The sequence below is a fragment of the Rhododendron vialii genome, chromosome 1a (genome assembly GCF_030253575.1).
Source record: "Rhododendron vialii isolate Sample 1 chromosome 1a, ASM3025357v1".
NCBI lineage: Eukaryota > Viridiplantae > Streptophyta > Magnoliopsida > Ericales > Ericaceae > Rhododendron > Rhododendron vialii.
The window spans coordinates 35,228,764-35,245,904 of record NC_080557.1 but is presented as its reverse complement, the minus strand read 5'-3'; the positions used below and the strand labels follow the sequence as shown (position 1 = coordinate 35,245,904).

The window sequence follows — 17,141 nt, the reverse complement described above, 5'->3', positions numbered from 1 at the left end:
AAACTTTCAAAAATATCTTCCCTTCCTACCAACCATCTCCTCCCCATCCCCCTTCTCTGTGTCACTGTTCTCTCTTCTCCACCACCATCCACCCCCACCACCACCACCACCACCACCACCACCCAATACCAGCACATGTACACAACCAACAGCCAATCACCACCACACCCATCAACGCCACACCACTGGCCCATCACCACCACACCCAATAACGCCACACCACGTCACCACCACCACCTCCATAATTGCCACACCACCACCAGTTGCGTCCCACCATCTCCAACACCACCTTCTTCAAAAAAAAAAAATTCGACATGTTCGGATACACATTTCTGAAAATTTTTAAAAATTTCGGATTTTAAAACTTGAAAATGTTTACAAAATTCATATTCTAATATCTGAACCCTTTATAACGCATCTTGAAGATACATGATGTCTTTTTTCCTGTTAAAAATGCAGATTCCAAATGCATAAATGCTTCGTATAATGCATTTCTCTAATGCGCGATTAACAACATCATGGTGGGAGGGGAGGAAAATGGTGACTATGGTGGAACCGGTGGGAGGGAGGGAGGGAGGAAGATGGGTGGGTTGTGTTTAGTAATCTTAAGGGTATTTTTGTCCATTTTTTTAAAGGGCATTTTTGTTCGAAAGTGATTTATTTTAAAACGGTTACATATAGAAAATTTGTAGTTGCAAATAGCTCGACTCTTTATTTATTAGGAATGTTTTGGAGAACTTATCTTGACCCTTTGATCAAAGAAATCCTAGTCATCCTTGAAGAGATGGAAGGCTTCATCGGTGCATGAGTCTCGTTTGTGATACGTGTAGGAGTATTATTTTTCAATGGGAGGCCTCATTTTGGAGAGTTTCTAGGGGCCTCCAAAAACTCTAGACCGGCCCTACATATGTTTACATGTTCCTCAATGAGATACTTCCTCCATCCCAAATTCTTGATTCTCTACGGTTTTATATGTAATTTTTAATGGCCCATATCTCTCAATGTATATTGTTTAAAATATGCAATATGAATCTTGTTTGATAGATTTCAATTATTTCTATAAAACAATGTTTTCAAAAACATAAAAAATAATACACATTGAAAGATATAAGCAATTGAAAATTGCACGTAAAACCGTATAGGACTAAGAATCTGGGACGGAGGGAGTATAACATAACAGACCACATATATCAATGGTTAATTAGAATAAAAGGGACAATTCAAAATAGTTGTGAAACATATGTTGCCCCTAGAATGAGCAAATTATAGTAATGAACCTTGCTTAATCAAACTAATCAGAAGCTACATTTTAAGCTTGGAAGAGGATCGTAAGAGAAATACTATCAACAACAACAATGCATCTTCAACTGTTTAACTATTTTTTTTTTTTTTTTGGCCTGTACATACGTATATACATAGATCGTTAACTTAAAATCCAGAAACAAATTAAACGTGGGAAGGTGTAATCAAACAAGTTATTGATAAAACATTAAGCATTCAAATTTTATTGATAAAACATGTTTTTTTTTTTTGGGGTAAATAAAAACGTAGGCTGTCTAGCCGTCTATGGCCAGCTTTTATTAATTATAAACCTCTTAATGAAGTTCTAATGTGGATAAGATATCCAATCCCTAATAAAAAGGATTTATTCGATAGACTGGATAAAGCAATTATTTTTTCTAAATTTGATCTAAAATCAAGTTACTGGCAAATTCAAATAAAAGAATCTGATCATTACAAAACGGCTTTTACTGTTCCTTTTGGACATTATGAATGGAATGTAATGACGTTTGGTCTGAAAAATGCACCTTCAGAATTTCAAAATATTATGAATAATATTTTTTATCCTTATGCTGAATTTGCTATTTGTTATATAGATGATATTCTAATTTTTTCTCAGAACATAGACAGACCAGCATATTAAACATCTTAGAATTTTTAAAGATGTTATTAAAAAGAATGGTTTGGTGGTTTCTACTGCCAAGATGAAATTGTTTCAGACTAATGTTAGATTTTTAGGACATAATATCCACCAAGGGAAAATTATCCCTATAGATAGGAGCATAGAATTTGCTTCTAAATTTTTGGATGAAATAAGAGATAAAACCCAATTGCAAAGGTTTCTTGGAAGTCTTAACTATATAGGGAGACTACTATAAGGAATTAGCCCAGGATTCGGCTCCCTTATATGAAAGACTCTTAGGAAGAACCCTCCTCCTTGGACAGAGCGTCATACTAAGGCTGTCCAAAAGATAAAATTAAAGGCAAAACAGCTGCCTTGCTTAGCAATTGCAAATCCTGAATGGAGAAAAATTGTTGAAACAGATGCTTCTAATGTTGGTTATGGAGGCATTTTGAAGCAATACAATCCAAATACTTTGAAGGAGGAATTGATTAGATTCACTTCTGGACTTTTTAAGAATGCTCAAGCTAATTATAGCACAATAAAGAAAGAAATTCTTTTCTATTGTTAAATGCATAAACAAATTTCAAGATGATGTACTGAATCAACACTTTCTTCTTAAAGTAGACTGTAGTGCAGTCAAGCAGGTTTTAAAACAAGATATTAAAAACCTTGCTCCAAAACAAATATTTGCTAGATGGCAGTCTGAATTGTCCGCATTTGATTTTGATATAGAATATATTAAAGGAGAAAATAATTCTCTCCCTGATTTTCTTACTCGTGAATTTCTGCAGGGATAAATGCAACTAATTAGAAAATTAGATATTTTAGCTTCATAAAATGGTTCTTAGCAGAATTTAAATTATTCCTCAAGGAATCAGATATTATAAAAATCGGATAAGATATCTAAATAGTATTACTGATATGTCAATTCATATTTATAGGATAAATTTGGCCTATCATAGATGGCGAATTGCCGAATTGGAAGGGCAATTAAGGATCCTAGCAGCCTAATGGCACACGAGGATAGTAAAATGGTCCTTAGGAGAATTATTTTTCAGCAATGGCTGAAATTACAGAGAAATGTTTTCCAAACAGACTTTGAAATGACTATTCTCAAACGTCCACACAAAAAATGTAATTTAATAAGATATATACATGCTAGAGAAGCATCGCCATTATAAAGAAAATGGAACAGATGATGATCAGGATTGAGAAATTAAGTTCCTTCAGTTATCAATTCGGTGTCTTCAGAATAAACTAAATATTTTGGTTGGTGCTTAATTTTGCAGCATGAATTGACCTTCTGATCAAGGACGTGGATGGAGAAATAATCCTCGGGGAAAGGGTAAACCAAGAGTCACCTAAGCTGATGTTGAAGCCTACTTGAAGGCTCAAAAAATCCAATTTCCTTCTCTCTAGGATGCAGCCTTAGCATCATCATCACTTTCAATCAAGGAAGTGGTCCAATCTGAAGAAATTTTCAAAACATCAGAAACAACTGAGACAATTATGATCCTGGAATCATAGGATGAACAACGGAAAGATGATCACTGGGAAATTAAGTCCTGGTATATGGATATAATGAGTCATCTAGTCCCCGAAGGAAAATACAAATCATTCTATGAAGTAATGCTTATACAATCTGGTTCAGTGGAAATTGCCTACACTTTTGACAGCAAAATCGGCCAGAAAAATGGACCAATAAGTTATAGCAAAGTCATAATTAAGATGGTTTTGCTAGCTCAAAAGTGGGGAATTCACCTACAAAGATCAAAATCTTTGTCAATCAAGACTGAAAATGAGATTTCAGTAATCCAGTATAATTACTGGGACTATATTGAAGCTTTGACAAAAGCTTTTTATTATCAAAATCAAAAGAGAAAACACTCATGGTTTTTCAAGTTATGTCCAAATCTTATTGGACAAAATGATTTTTCAAATTGGTTTATTGTCTGGTGGTCTAAATTTGGACCATGTGCAGATTATCTTCCTCAAGAATTACAGAAGGAAGTAGAGACCTTCATACAACTTTAGTCTCAATCAAGGGGGCAAAATATTCCAGAAGGAAAATCCTTCCTTCAAGCTATGGCAAATTTTGGAATTCCATGGATTTGGAGATGAGATATTCAAATTGGAACCAACAATTTAGGACTACCAATACTCCAAAGAATTTTCTAGTACAAGTGGTGGAATTCCGTTCAAATAGAAGAAATGGTTTCAACAATCAAGTTGAAAAATCAAAAATTGAAACAGCAATTGCAGCAGAGGAAAAAACCTTCAATCAAAAATCCTCTTTTGGAAATTTCTGCTCAAATAAAGGCAAAAACTCCATCTTTGTCAAATGATGAAATTGTGATCAAAACAATGGATTTTATGAAAGATCAATTTTTGCAATCTGTTCATCAAACTGCCGATGATGTATCGATGACATCAGCAATAAGTAATGAAGGAGACAACAATCCTTTTACTTGTCTAGCAGGAGAATCTCAAGACCCCTATGAAGACGAAAGTAATACATCAACTGAACCCACTCTGGGAGATCTCGGGATAACATGACAAAGATAATGACTACACAGCTGGTCTCCAGAAAAGAGAAAGAAAAGAATCAGAATCAATGACTTAATAATACAGCCAAAATAACTTTCGGCCAACTACTCCACCAATAAAGGGTTGTATAGTAGCACCAATTATGGGAAGCACAGTACACTCAATAATCAGCATGTGACGATGGAGCCCCTTGTGTACCCGGCATTATCCTAATAAATTTGAGTGTAATTTTAGTAAAATTTCATTTGTATTTCATTTGAGTTTAGTCCTTGAGTCTTTTATAAATAGGTCTGAGTCTGTAAAAAAGGGAACTCAGGTTTTGGATTACCCTCCTAAAAATCCTCTGAGTTAACTCCTTTCCTGTCCTCCTCTCCTCCCTGTAATATTGGCTCTGGCTTTTCTTGTAATAAAAGGTCAGTCTTCTCTTTAAACGATCCTTCTCTTCTTCTTCTTTTTTGGTTGGTTTCTCAAAAAAAATAAAAAATTTCAATCCGATAAAACATGTTATTGATAAAACATTATGTCCGAATTCTTTAGTAGACCATTTCCTGGGAGGCCTTGTTTATAAACAATCTCGTCTATTTTCTTTCTCCGGTTAGACATTAAAAATCAAACTCGATTTCTTCCTTAGCATGCCAATTTGCCAAATGAAGCCAAGTTACTGCTTGGCCATGACTCTAGGAAGATTATGCCCTCTCTTTTTTGGGGAAGAGTTGTATTGGAGTTTTAGAGACTCAGAATTGAGGAATGTGACTCTTTTTTTTTCTCCTTATCACACCAAAAAGGTATTCCTATATAGGCAAAAAGTAGAGGGGCGACGGTAGTGTTAGGATATGACAGAAAACTTTTGTTCCTGCGTCGAATTACTTACTACTACTAAAATGGATGCTAGAACACTTGTGGTTCATTTTTACATTAAAAAGGATTATGTCTTTTAACATTTGTCTGAAAATATGCAGCGTGTCCAAGTTCCTTTTCCAACTGGTAGAAATATGGGGAGATGGAAAAGCGAAGTTGAAAGTGAAAAGAATTGATCCGGATTCGTCTACTGTGAAGGTGAGCAAACGAAATCATCTCATTCGGCTTCAATCTACAAACAATTGCCTCTTGTGTAACGTAAGGTCAAACGAGAACAAGTAGGTATACATGGTTGCACTGGTCAAGCAGCCGCAGTGGTGGGATGGTAACTTGATGCAGTAACATCAGGTCGTGAGGACTCTCTTTTTCGAAGGCCCTGGTTAGCTGACCCGCAGCCACTGGGATACTCTTCTCTGTTAATCTTTCCATTCTGTCGTTTGTTGCCCAATAATATACTGGCTTACAAAATGAGAAATGACTTCGTAAAATAGACGTAAATTTACGCTCCTGTTCAACCGAGTCCAACAAAGGTTGTGGGCATCAAAGTAAGCCATAAATTAGAAATGAATTGGCTGCAAGTCAAACAAACACGAGGAAAATAAACGAGAAAGTTTGGGCAACGTTTCTTGCTGATGTACCAAAGAATGGTAAGAATGAAATGACTGCTGATGTAGCTTTATGCCGTTCAGCGATTTTACACCCTGTGGAGTCTCTAGTGTATCTACTTGTAATGAGCAACGAAACCCCCCTTCTCTCGTTTTGGGATGAGAGGTGCTTTTATACTACTACTACTATTTGAATTTTGGAACTTTAGTTGTAACTGGACGTGACCAAGAAACCACCGGGTTTCGCTTGTTGAGCCGAAAGTATCCAACTTACTGTCAATTTATCTAGTAAACTACTAGAGGGTTATGTAGCCCATGCCGAATTAATCCTATTCTGGGCCGGATAAATGAACCTCATTTTAAGTGACCCTCATAATTATTAATGAAGTGGGAAATCACCCGAGCAATACCCACAACGAAAATTGTTGATGACAATCACTGCAAATGACGTACACAACAACAGGAATTTCCACTTAAAACAGATTGATTCAGGATTGGTGAGCAAAACGAAACAAAAGATGCTGATCAATAAACTAGAGAATTTTAACAGCTCATCACCATGAACATAACACAAATGAATAGCTCCATCAGAAAAGCAAGAAACTCCTTTGCATCCCATACTATCTCCCCTCAGCTAGTTCACTGCCCTGATCAAGTTCATTTGGCAGAGAGCTGATGTTCACAAAAACCCTGGCGTGAATATACCATCGCGCTAAAAACACAAGATTATACCGGCTAGTGAGTTCCGTAGACCAAACCAAACTTCATTCTTATCACATCTACAAACATCAAACCAATTAACATTTACCAATTCACTGGCGAGTTCCAAACATCAAACCAAACTAACATTTTAAATACGGCTACAAATGAGTCAAAAGCATACAATAGTCCCTCTTGTTGCTCAACTTTAGACAACTTCGAGGATTCAATCCACAGGGGCTGAACCTTTAGACGGCAATGCAAGTACGGTTAATTCTGGTTAGTATGCATCTCGTCTTTGTCCCGCTTAGGGTCTATTTTACGTTTAAGATTGCCTACAAGGAAAAAACTTTGGAGCAACTAAGAAGACAGCTATTTGACTTTACGAAAAAGATTAATCCATATTAGAACTGAACATATAGTTCATTGAAATTGATTTATCTCCACTATTTTAGCCTTGGGATTACTAAAATCAGCAAGAATGCTGAGTACATATAAGCAGAGAGAACATATTGGGAAGAGTCGACAACGAATAAAACCACAAGTTCCCTCAATTCATGTCTCTAAGAGCCGAAGATTGGAAGATGGCAGAGATGACAACGCACCTTTGTTACAACCTAGATGACTACTCCCGAAGTCCAGATTTCGGGCATACATTCAACATGTCTAGTTGGTCATGTACCCTACTGTATGTTAACACAGTCAGGTTAGATAACTATGTCGCAGAACTTTCCTTTTACGCATAAAATGCATTCTACTAGTTCATAAACACCATCTTACCCTATAAAAGAACATTACGAAAATAGCTGATAAAAAAAAATAACATTACGAAAATATGAAATTACTAGTGTCCTAGAGCCATGAGAATTGGATGAATAGAATACTTAGACATGTGCCTGAGTCCATGTTTTCTTTACATAGCTTCCCAATGAGGTTGTCTCGCTGAATGTGCAGGGCTCATAATCTATAAACCCACTTTCTGATGGAGGGTTATCTTGCTTCAGTCAAGAACAAAAATCGTAGAAAATGGCCAATGAGACTAATTACCAGGATATAAAAATGCTCAAGTTAATACATGTGGAACATTGTGATTGTTGGAAAAACTCGTGTATGTACGCAAGCTCGCATCTTCAGCTAATCACTCCATAGTCGATTGATATGTGCTTGTAGGATGCTTTGGATCATTGCTCCACAGTAAATAAACCAGACAAAAAACTTTGAAAACACCCACCGAGGGCATATAATGTTTCTTCTTCATATGGCAGAAAGTAAAGGTAATTCATACGTGCAACAGGGCAACACAAGGATATCAGCTAAACCAGAGCAGAGTTTTGAGATCGCTTACGTCTCAAACATGTCAACAGCACAAATGCCCCAACAAAGAAACTGATAATTTCACCATGGCATATGATATACTATAGCACTAACATCATGTATGATGATCGGAAATAATACATTTGAATATCTAGATAATATAAACTTGTACCTAGAATAGCCTCTAATCTGATACTCAGGATGGGAAGTTGACAAATACTAATATAGATCTGACAAGTTCCCGAAAATGACACTTGAAAACATGAAACGAAAAATATGAGACGTGCCAATGATATACCTTGTCATCTACCTTTTCACCCTTCAGCAAAATAAGCATGCCACAAGAAGCTAACTTTTTATCATTGCAAGAAACTCCATACAGATGATACTGAGCAATGGAAAACACAATTCAAGGCTCAATCTTCTGCTCAACTTCTCTAATTAGCATTTTTTTTTTTGGATAGACAACTTCTCTAATTAGCATTGTCCTACCCAAAAACTCCTGCAGGCAAGAGAATCAATGAGAGATGTGAACATATGTACTGAAAATAAAAATGAAGTACAATGTGGGGAACATATATACTCAACTGTTCCACTCAAAGATGCTGCAGCCTTACTTTCGGCTGGTGAGGAGAAGGAAAGAAATCCATAACACCGGTTCTTTCCATCTTTACGATCATATAATACTTTCGCACTATTTACTGTCCCAAATTTGCTAAAATGGCTCTTCAAATCTTCAGGTTTTGCGCGCCATGCAAGGTTGCCAACATAGATTCTGTAGGGGGCTTCATATATTTGACTGTTCTTTTGATAGAATGGCTTCATGGCCTTAAACTTTACTCGCATTTCACGCTCACCGACATCCTTCATAGCAAGCATATCGTCTCGAATAAAAAACATAACAAGAAACCAAGGGAAATGGCACTAATTTAATCATAGAGAGTTGGATTGGGGAATATTTAGCACACATACAGAACCATCTAGAGCAGCAATTGCATCTTTGGCTTCGCCTATTGAGCTCATTGTCACAGTCCCACATCCTCGGCTGATACCCGTCTCTGCATTTCGTGAAATCTACATACCCGTCAAATAAAAATCAGGATTAGAAATAGTCCAAAACTCAAATTGTAAGTGTTATGACGGAAATAGAAAACAAGCAAAGATGGCAGAAGAACAGAGAGTGTTGACTTTGTTCAGTTTAAAGCCTCCACGGGCAATCAATAGCAGAGAAACTTCACCATGAAAAAAGTAGAATACAAGTAGCCATCAATTTTGCCATTCAATGACTAAAACACTAAAGTGACTAAACCCCATAAAAGCAAATATATAGGAAAAAACCCAATGCCAATAGTAACTTCCTAACATATAAAAACACTAGAGCCCTGAAAAATTAAAATGGATTATCCTAACATCCGCCTAAAGGGTATAGGATAATAGTTAAAAAGTACATTGATATCCGAAAAAGATGTATTGATATTTGTGAAAGTGTATTAATATCTGTGAGATATGCATTGATATCCAAACTTGTTTGGAATTATGTGCATATTATCCTACGCCTTATGGGCAGAGGTTTTTTTTCAAAAAAAAAAAAAAAAGGCGGAGGTTAGCAAAACCGAATTAAATTATCGAAAATACCCAATGTTAATAGGTATTCCTCATACAGGTAGTGAAACCTTGGTCACCTAATCAGAAGGATTACAGGACCCCTCTGCTCCCGCTCTCAATTCCCACCCTGCCATCGCGCTCCCAGTCCTTTTTCTTGTGAATTTTAGTGGGTTGGGATGCTTTCCCTCTTTCAAGCTCCTCCCCATGCCCCATCTCTACATATCCTTCCATACTCTCATTTTGTGGGCCCATACCAAACCTACAATCCGTCAGTTTACTGAACACGCAGAAAACTACATGTCTGCGAAAGACCAGTTTGATTAAATATCGATAGATAGCTAAACAAGTTGCATTTTGCACGGTAAAATGAATGGCAAGTAAACGAAGAGTGTGAAAAAAACGGAGAGAAGGCCGCACTACCTCAACTGACTGAACGGTTCCATGGGGCTTGAACAAATCTTCAAGCTCTGCCGTCCCAAAGCTTCTGGGAAGATTGCACACATCTAGTTCACATGGTTTCAACAGAGTATTATTATCGGGAACCGAACCATCGTCGCGGCTGTCGTCATCTCCAATTGGGTCTGCCGCTGCAAATGGTTCTTGTTCATCGACAAGTGGTTCTTGCTGATCGACAAGTGCAAGAGTTGAGAAAGAAGTGGACCTGGACTTGTTTGGGAGAGTATACCAAATGAGAGAAGAAGAAGAAGAAAATGGTCTGGAGGAGTGAGATTTGGATAAGGAGTGAGAGGGGGAGAGGAAGCAGGAGAGGATTGGGCGGTGAGAAGAAGGCGGCAAAGAGGACGAAAGGGAGGAAAGAGAAGAAGACGGCGGTGGTGTAAAAGAAAGGGTGGCCATTGTCCAGAGATTGGACTCGGGTGCAATGGTAGTAGCTGCCGCAGACACTATAACCACCATATCCACATCCAGATAGATCCACAGCAGCGTCCCTCTCGGTCCAACCCGGATAATTATCTGCGGGTTAAACTTAGGCTCCGTTTAGAACCTACGGAAAGGAAAAAAGACAGAAGAAAAATGAGAGAAAACAGGAGGAAAACACTTTAAATATTTATTTTCTTCTCTCTTTCTCTTTCTTTCCTTTCCTTGAGTTTCAAACTTTTGAAACTTAAGAAAAATAAAGATTCTTTCCTTTCCTTGAGTTTCAAACTTTTGAAACTTAAGAAAAATAAAGATAAAAAAGGAAAATTAAAAAATTTCCCCTTCTATATTAGGTTGGAAGAGAAAAAGATAAGAAAATAAAATTTCAAATTTAGTGAATAATAAATTTCCTCTCTCATTTTCTTTTCTTTTCTTTTCTTTTCTTTTCATAAGGTTCCAAATAGGGCCTAAGAGACGAACTCCCCTTTACTCGAAAAATTATACAGTGCCCTTGGGCCTGCGGCCACACATTGACCCAAACTCTTTTTTCACCACGTATTTGTATAGTTCTCACCATAGATTTGAACATCCCCGCACAAAGTTCGTGAAGACCACACAAATGTGAAGTAGAAAAGAGTTTGGGACAGCCCTGACCATGGGAGAGCTCGCATCCAGTGTAGCAATGGTCCAGTCTTGTCCAGTGCCAATTGTGGGCCCTTTTCGAGCCCAAAACACTGATCGAAATCGTTCACTTTCTAGATCTCGTCAAGAACATTGTCCACATCAAAAATTACGTTTGTCAGATATTGTTTGATATCATTTCAAAATGCATTAAGTTTCAGAAAAATGTGTTCAGGGGTTAGAATCTAGTGTTGCACATCTTTTTCTTTTACAAGATTAATGTGTTTCGAGATGATATTAAACAATATCCAATCAACATGATTTTTTACGGAGCCAATATTCTCAACAAGATCTAGAAAGTTAACGATACTGATCATTGTTTTGGACCCGAAAGAACCCACATTGGCCAAGACTGGACAGGATTGGACCATTGCCACGTGGTGCTTGGAACACCTTCCCAACTTTATGCATGGGCAAGAAAGGAACTATGTGCCCTAACTTTATGTATGGGCAAGGAAGAACGATGTGCCTTGGTAAATCTCCCAATACTAGGTCACTAAATATATTTAAGATGGAAAAATAATTTTCACGCTTTCCTTATTCTTTTTAAACCACCTCTCCTTTTGTTTGTTTGTATTCTTTTTTATTTTATTCACGTGAAATTATCAAATTATCACTTGTGTGTAAAAAGTGAATGTAGAAGAGAAATAAGTTTGTACTTTCTTGAAGATTTACACATCTCATAACTTATTTCATTTTTCCTTACTTTTTCAGCCCCATCTTGGGTTGTGTTTTTGGAGTATACTTGTAGCATCAGGCCCAAAATTGACCTTGTGGTTGGGAGTTTTTGACAATTAGATCTTGAGTAATGCACAAATAACTGAATAAGCACTACGAATTGCTTTATCTTGCTTGAAAGTGAATGAGTTTCTTTTTGCATTACAATTTGGCTCTCCTACTAATTTCTTTTTTTTAAGGATATTTGTGGAACAAGGGAAAAAATTGGTGTGGACTAGCATGAGAGACACCATTTGCATTAAGAAAGGGGTCATAGTACGATACACACCTACTTACCATATGCACCCGTATAATCAAACTATTGAGAGACATAACAAAACCATTAATAGTATCTCCACTCCTTACTCAAATTTGAGTAAAAATCACCTAAAACACCACTCCACTCCTTACTCAAACTCATACCAAATTTGAGTTAATTTCTCCCCAAATTTGTTTTGAACCAAATCCTTACTCAAATTTTGAAGGTTATTTTCTCCTCATCAAATTTACAACTATGCCATTAATGAAACTTTTACTCAAATTTATGCCTAGATTTGCATTTGCCCATTAGATTGCTTCACACCAAATCAAGTTTTTACCCAAACTTTACTCAACTTTGGGTAAAAAATTGAGTAATGAGTGGAGATGCTCTAAGAGAGATATAACAATTGAAAGAAGTGTGTAGGGACCCGTAAATATCAGAAATTATTAAAAATGATTCAATGAATGAAAGGAAAAGAGGAAAATGTTGGGTTTATTTGAATTTGAGGCTTATGTGTTAAGATTATAAGATGAGGGGATGTGTGTGTGGTTTATAAAAATGCTAGTATATATATATATATATCGGGGCGGTTCCGGAGGACACTTAAAAAAACCCTTAAAAAAACACTCCAAATCTTAATCTCTTAGTTCCCGATCAAATTTTGATGATCCGAGCCGCTCAATGTGTTCAGAACGTGATTTTAAGGGTGGTTGCGAGAAACTGGCAAAAAAACTAACCGGGAAGGGCTTGATTTGAGCAGTTTTTTATTGGACCGTTCAATAAAGTTCAATAAAAAAACTATTCGGATGAAGCCCTTCCCGGTCTTTTTTTTTTGCTGATTTCTCGCGGGCACCCTTAAAATCACGTTCTGATCACATTGAGCGGCTTGAATCATCAAAATTCGATTGGAAACTATTAAGTGTTTTTTTAAGGGTTTTTTTAAGTGTCCCCGGAACCGCCCCGATATATATATATCGGGGCGGTTCCAGGGACACCTAAAAAAACACCTCATAGTTTCTGATCAAATTTTTATGATCCAAGTCACTCAATGTGATCAGAACGTGATTTTAAGGATACCAGTGAGAAATCGGCAAAAAAAATGACGGGAAAGGCTTGATCCGAACAGTTTCGAACAGTTTTTTATTGAACGGTTCAAATAAAAACTGCTCAAATCAAGTCTTTCCCGGTCATTTTTTTTGCTAATTTCTCGCGAGCACCCTTAAAATCACATTCTGCACACATTGAACGGTTCGGATCATAATAATTTGATCGGAAACTATGAGATTGAGATTTGGGGTGTTTTTTTAGGTGTTTTTTTGGGTGTCCCTTGAACCGTCCCGTATATATACATATATATATATGTATACATTTATATATATATATATATATGTATGTGTGTGTGTGAGAATAACATTCCCTCTCCCCCCCCCCCCCCCCCCCCCCCCAACTTCTCAAACTCACGATGCTTTCACTCTCTCTCTTGAAAACTTCACTCAAGGCTCGAAACCCACAATGTTCAACCTTCATTCCACGCTCTAGACATGATTATAAGCTCGGGGTTCATTGGTTGAAGCTCATAAAGAAATATCCTTGGAGGAATTCAAATTTCAAGTTCTAGGGCTCGATCGATTGGGCTTGGATCTTCATTTTTGTTCATTGAGGTAGGGGATTTCTTGCTCTCTTTATGCGTATATGAGTTGATTCTGCACTTAGATCGTGCCTTGATTCGTTGTTGTTGTTGGGGTTTTACCTTTCGAAGTCTTAAAATCCGTTGAAAAATTCTGCGGTAAGGGTACCCCAAAAAGGGGTATGGATACCCTAACCTTCTTTGGACAGCAACCATCTATGTATCGATACCCCTTTGTTTCCTGGACAGTTTTGACATGCTTTGCTCTTTTCATGCTCGTTTGAATCCCAATCACTTCTAGCACTCTCTAAATACCTTTGAATCACTTTTAGACTTGCTTGTTGGTATCTTTAATGGTTCATTGATCTTTCAAATCCCTTTGGCCCTCGTTGGAAGATAAGAACATGTTGAATTTAATGAACTTGGTTGAATTTAATGAACTTGGTATCCGTTGGTCGTTCTTGCTTTAGATTGATTTAGAGAACATATTTGGCATGTTGACATGATCGTATTAGAGTTGATATATGTTGAACTTGAGCTTATTAAAGATTGAGAAATGGTTACATGAATGAATACAAAGGAACGATACGAAGAAAGTCACGGATCCACCGTAAGGTGTGATGTCGAAAATGGGATGCACGGGGTCCTGAATGCCTGGAAGTGCATAAAAAAGTCACGGATCCACCATAAGGTGTGATGCCGGAAGGAATATGGGATGCACGGGGTCCCGAATGCCCGGAAATGAGATCCAAACACATAATGAATATGGTGAACTTTGGAGGTCATTACGCTACTTGTAGTTGAACAGAGTTGGCTTTCACGGCACATGTCCTTATTATCAATCATATGGAAATCTTGTTATTGCTTATATTCCTCTCGGTGCATGGATCATCTCATCTACTTATAGCTTAAGCATAGTAATCTCTATTGGGCTAGTGTAGCTCAACCTATCATTATTTTCAGGTACATTGCAAGGGCATTGATTTTGGAGTGCATGAAGTGCTTGTTTGACATCATATCTTTTGAAAGCCGATATCGAGGAGTTGTTCTAGCATCTTTTGTATACTCCCTTTTGAAAAGATGCAATTGTAACTTCATTTGAACTCTTTTGACTTGAAAAATCATGTAATCGCTAATCTTATCGTCTTTTGACTAATTCTGAAAATTTGGCCGAGGTGTCTATATTGTAACGCCTTTTAAACTTGATATTTTTCTCTCGGAAGAATTAGGGGAAACATTTTGGGATATTATAATGTATTATTGCGTTAGACTTTTATTAGAAATGCTATTATTATTATGTTGAAAATTTGGGGCGTGACAACTTAGTATCAGAGCTTAGGTTTAGAATATCTTGAGACCGTGGGGAGATTTAATCTCATGGATTCTAAAATCATTGCATATTTTCATATGACTTGTGTGTGCTTGTATGACTTGGCATTCATGGAGCTATGTAGTATTATATTTAACTTATCGTAAAGTGGCGTAGAGTTGTTAACCCGTGTTGGGGAGTTGGAGGCTTTGACCTCATAGTGTATTGTTGTGGTTAATAGCTCCCTTTTCTTATATCAATGTACTAAGATGCTTGCGAGACGCAGTAATAGGCGGGGTGGAGTCGAAAATAGGGGTGTCCGAGGCCGTGGCCGCGGTCGTGGCGATGCAGAACCATTAGAATACGAGGTTAGCCAGCATGGGGAAGCGAAAATTGGGGGCCGGACCGAATTCGAGGGCGTGAAATGTTCAGAATCTTCTTGCTAAGGATATTGTTGCGGCACTTGCAGTCGCTAATCTTTTGCAACCTTCTCCTAGGGATAATGCAGACAGTCGGGCCTTGGTGGCCATGCGAGAATTCTGTTGTCTGAATCCACATTTGTTTGATGGGGCAAGTAGTGACCCTCTCGTGGTTGACCATTGGTTGGCGTAAATCCGTAAGAACTTCACCGCTCTTAAGAATACCGAAGATGACCCGCGGGTGAGTATCATGGCCGTTCAACTTGTCAGAGAGGCCCGTGAGTGGTGGGAGTCTATTTTGGAGGGTAGGAAGTAGGGGTGTGCAAAAAACCCGTGACCCGACAAACCCTACCCGAAGGGTCTCGGGCGGGGCCGAACATGTGGTTCGGTTGGCTACGGGTTCATTTTTTTGTAAAACATCAATTTTCAATTCGGGGCTCGGGGCGCTGTTTTTCTTACTCGACCCGACTCGACCAAAACCGACTAATTTATATAGATTACTTTGGTTTTGGTCGGACCCAAACCGACCCGACTCAACCAAAAAAATCGGGCATGCGGACGGTTATTCCCACTCGTTCGGTTCGGGTTCGGGGCCAAAAAAAATTTGATACCCAACATGTCGGGTCGGGTTCGGGGCCGAACCCGACCCCTACACACCCATAGTAGGAAGGACGCGAAGAGGTTAGCTAGGACCGTGGCTCAGGCAAATGAGCTCGATATTGAAAATTTGACGTGGGCCGAATTTGAGGATCTATTCGCGAATCAGTATTTTTCAGACTCTTCCCGTGAGCAGCTAAGGGATCAAATTGAGAAACTTGAGCAGGGTAATATGACCGTTTCCGAATATGCATTGAGGTTTCAATTATTGTCACGTTTTGCTCCCGAGTTGGTAGCACTGGAGGACAGGAATTGTCGACTTTTGAGAAAGGGTTGCATGAATCTATCAAGATGCTGGTAGTGGCCCAGCACATGGGGAGATATTCCGAGATCGTTGAGTGTGCAATGAGCGTCGAAGTACCGAGGGAAGCGCCGAGAAATAAGGGGATTTGGGAACCTAGGCAAACTGCTATCACCGGAAGTTCTTCTTCGGGAACTTTTGGGAGTCAAGGGAGGAAGCGACAAAGAGAACCGTCTTCGAAAACTCAAGGTCCATCGATTGTTAGGGCATCAACCATCTTTTCTGGGGTTCGAAGAGCTCACTCTAGGCCAGCGGCTATGTGTCACCGTTCTGGTCAGCCAAGCCAATTCCATGTAGATTGCCAGACAAAAGCGTATTATGTGTGTGGTGAGTTTACCCATCTTGCTAAGAATTGTCCTCGGAAAGTAGTAGGTGCGCGTAGTAGTTCAAGTTCTTTGCAGCAACAGGGGTCAGGGCTTGGGTTTGGCCAGCAATCATTCAGGGCTAACCAGAGACAACAGAAACCATATTTCCGTCAAACCACTACCATTCAGGACTCTCAGATTGAAAGGGGCGCGAGTTCTTCTACTCCTACTCAGGCATCAGGGCAGAGGGGAGGATTTGTCCAAAGTCAAACTACCCGAGGAAGAGCATTTGCTATCATTTCCACTGTTCAGCCACCTTAGACCACTTCTTAGGCTCCAGAGGCTTCGGTTGTGAGGGGTACATTTCTCTTGTTTAATTCATTTGCAAAAGTACTCTTTGATTCTGGAGCATCTCATTAATTATTGCTTCATCGTTTGTATGTGGTTTGGAGT

At 38.4% G+C, this 17,141-nt stretch overlaps 2 protein-coding genes and 1 long non-coding RNA gene across 4 annotated transcripts; 2 read left to right on the top strand and 1 right to left on the bottom strand.

The window, feature by feature from the left end:
- The first annotated feature begins 4,457 nt into the window (after positions 1-4,457).
- LOC131307691 (uncharacterized) lies at positions 4,458-6,119 on the top strand. The gene is made up of 2 exons (XR_009194199.1): positions 4,458-4,866; positions 5,413-6,119. It is a non-coding gene; the product is annotated as an uncharacterized LOC131307691 (long non-coding RNA).
- A 1,866-nt stretch (positions 6,120-7,985) lies between these two features.
- Positions 7,986-10,545, bottom strand: LOC131307682 (28 kDa ribonucleoprotein, chloroplastic). Of its 2 annotated transcripts, XM_058334327.1 has the most exons (5): positions 9,955-10,519; positions 8,902-9,003; positions 8,518-8,793; positions 8,415-8,431; positions 7,986-8,378 (listed from the first exon to the last, which is right to left on the bottom strand). In XM_058334327.1, the coding sequence occupies exons 1-5, from the start codon at positions 10,447-10,449 to the stop codon at positions 8,339-8,341; spliced, it is 930 nt and encodes a 309-aa protein (XP_058190310.1). In that variant the 5' UTR covers positions 10,450-10,519; the 3' UTR covers positions 7,986-8,338. The 2 variants fall into 2 exon arrangements, with proteins under 2 accessions (XP_058190310.1, XP_058190302.1); XM_058334319.1 differs by having other exon boundaries at positions 7,986-8,431; positions 9,955-10,545.
- A 5,849-nt stretch (positions 10,546-16,394) lies between these two features.
- On the top strand, positions 16,395-17,009 carry LOC131331086 (uncharacterized). The gene has a single exon (XM_058364917.1). It carries the CDS (start codon positions 16,395-16,397, stop codon positions 17,007-17,009), a length of 615 nt encoding a protein of 204 aa, XP_058220900.1.
- Positions 17,010-17,141: the final 132 nt, after the last annotated feature.

What these genes read in the sequence shown, in the direction of transcription:
- LOC131331086 (XM_058364917.1), top strand. Translation starts at nt 16,395, where the DNA reads ATGGGGAGATATTCCGAGATCGTTGAGTGTGCAATGAGCGTCGAAGTA.
- LOC131307682 (XM_058334319.1), bottom strand. Translation starts at nt 10,449, where the DNA reads ATGGTGGTTATAGTGTCTGCGGCAGCTACTACCATTGCACCCGAGTCC. An exon ending in GAACCGTTCAGTCAGTTGAG is followed by an intron (nt 9,004 to 9,954) that starts GTAGTGCGGCCT and finishes ACGGGTATGTAG; the next exon opens with ATTTCACGAAATGCAGAGAC. An exon ending in CAGCATCTTTGAGTGGAACA is followed by an intron (nt 8,432 to 8,517) that starts GTTGAGTATATA and finishes TCTTGCCTGCAG; the next exon opens with GAGTTTTTGGGTAGGACAAT.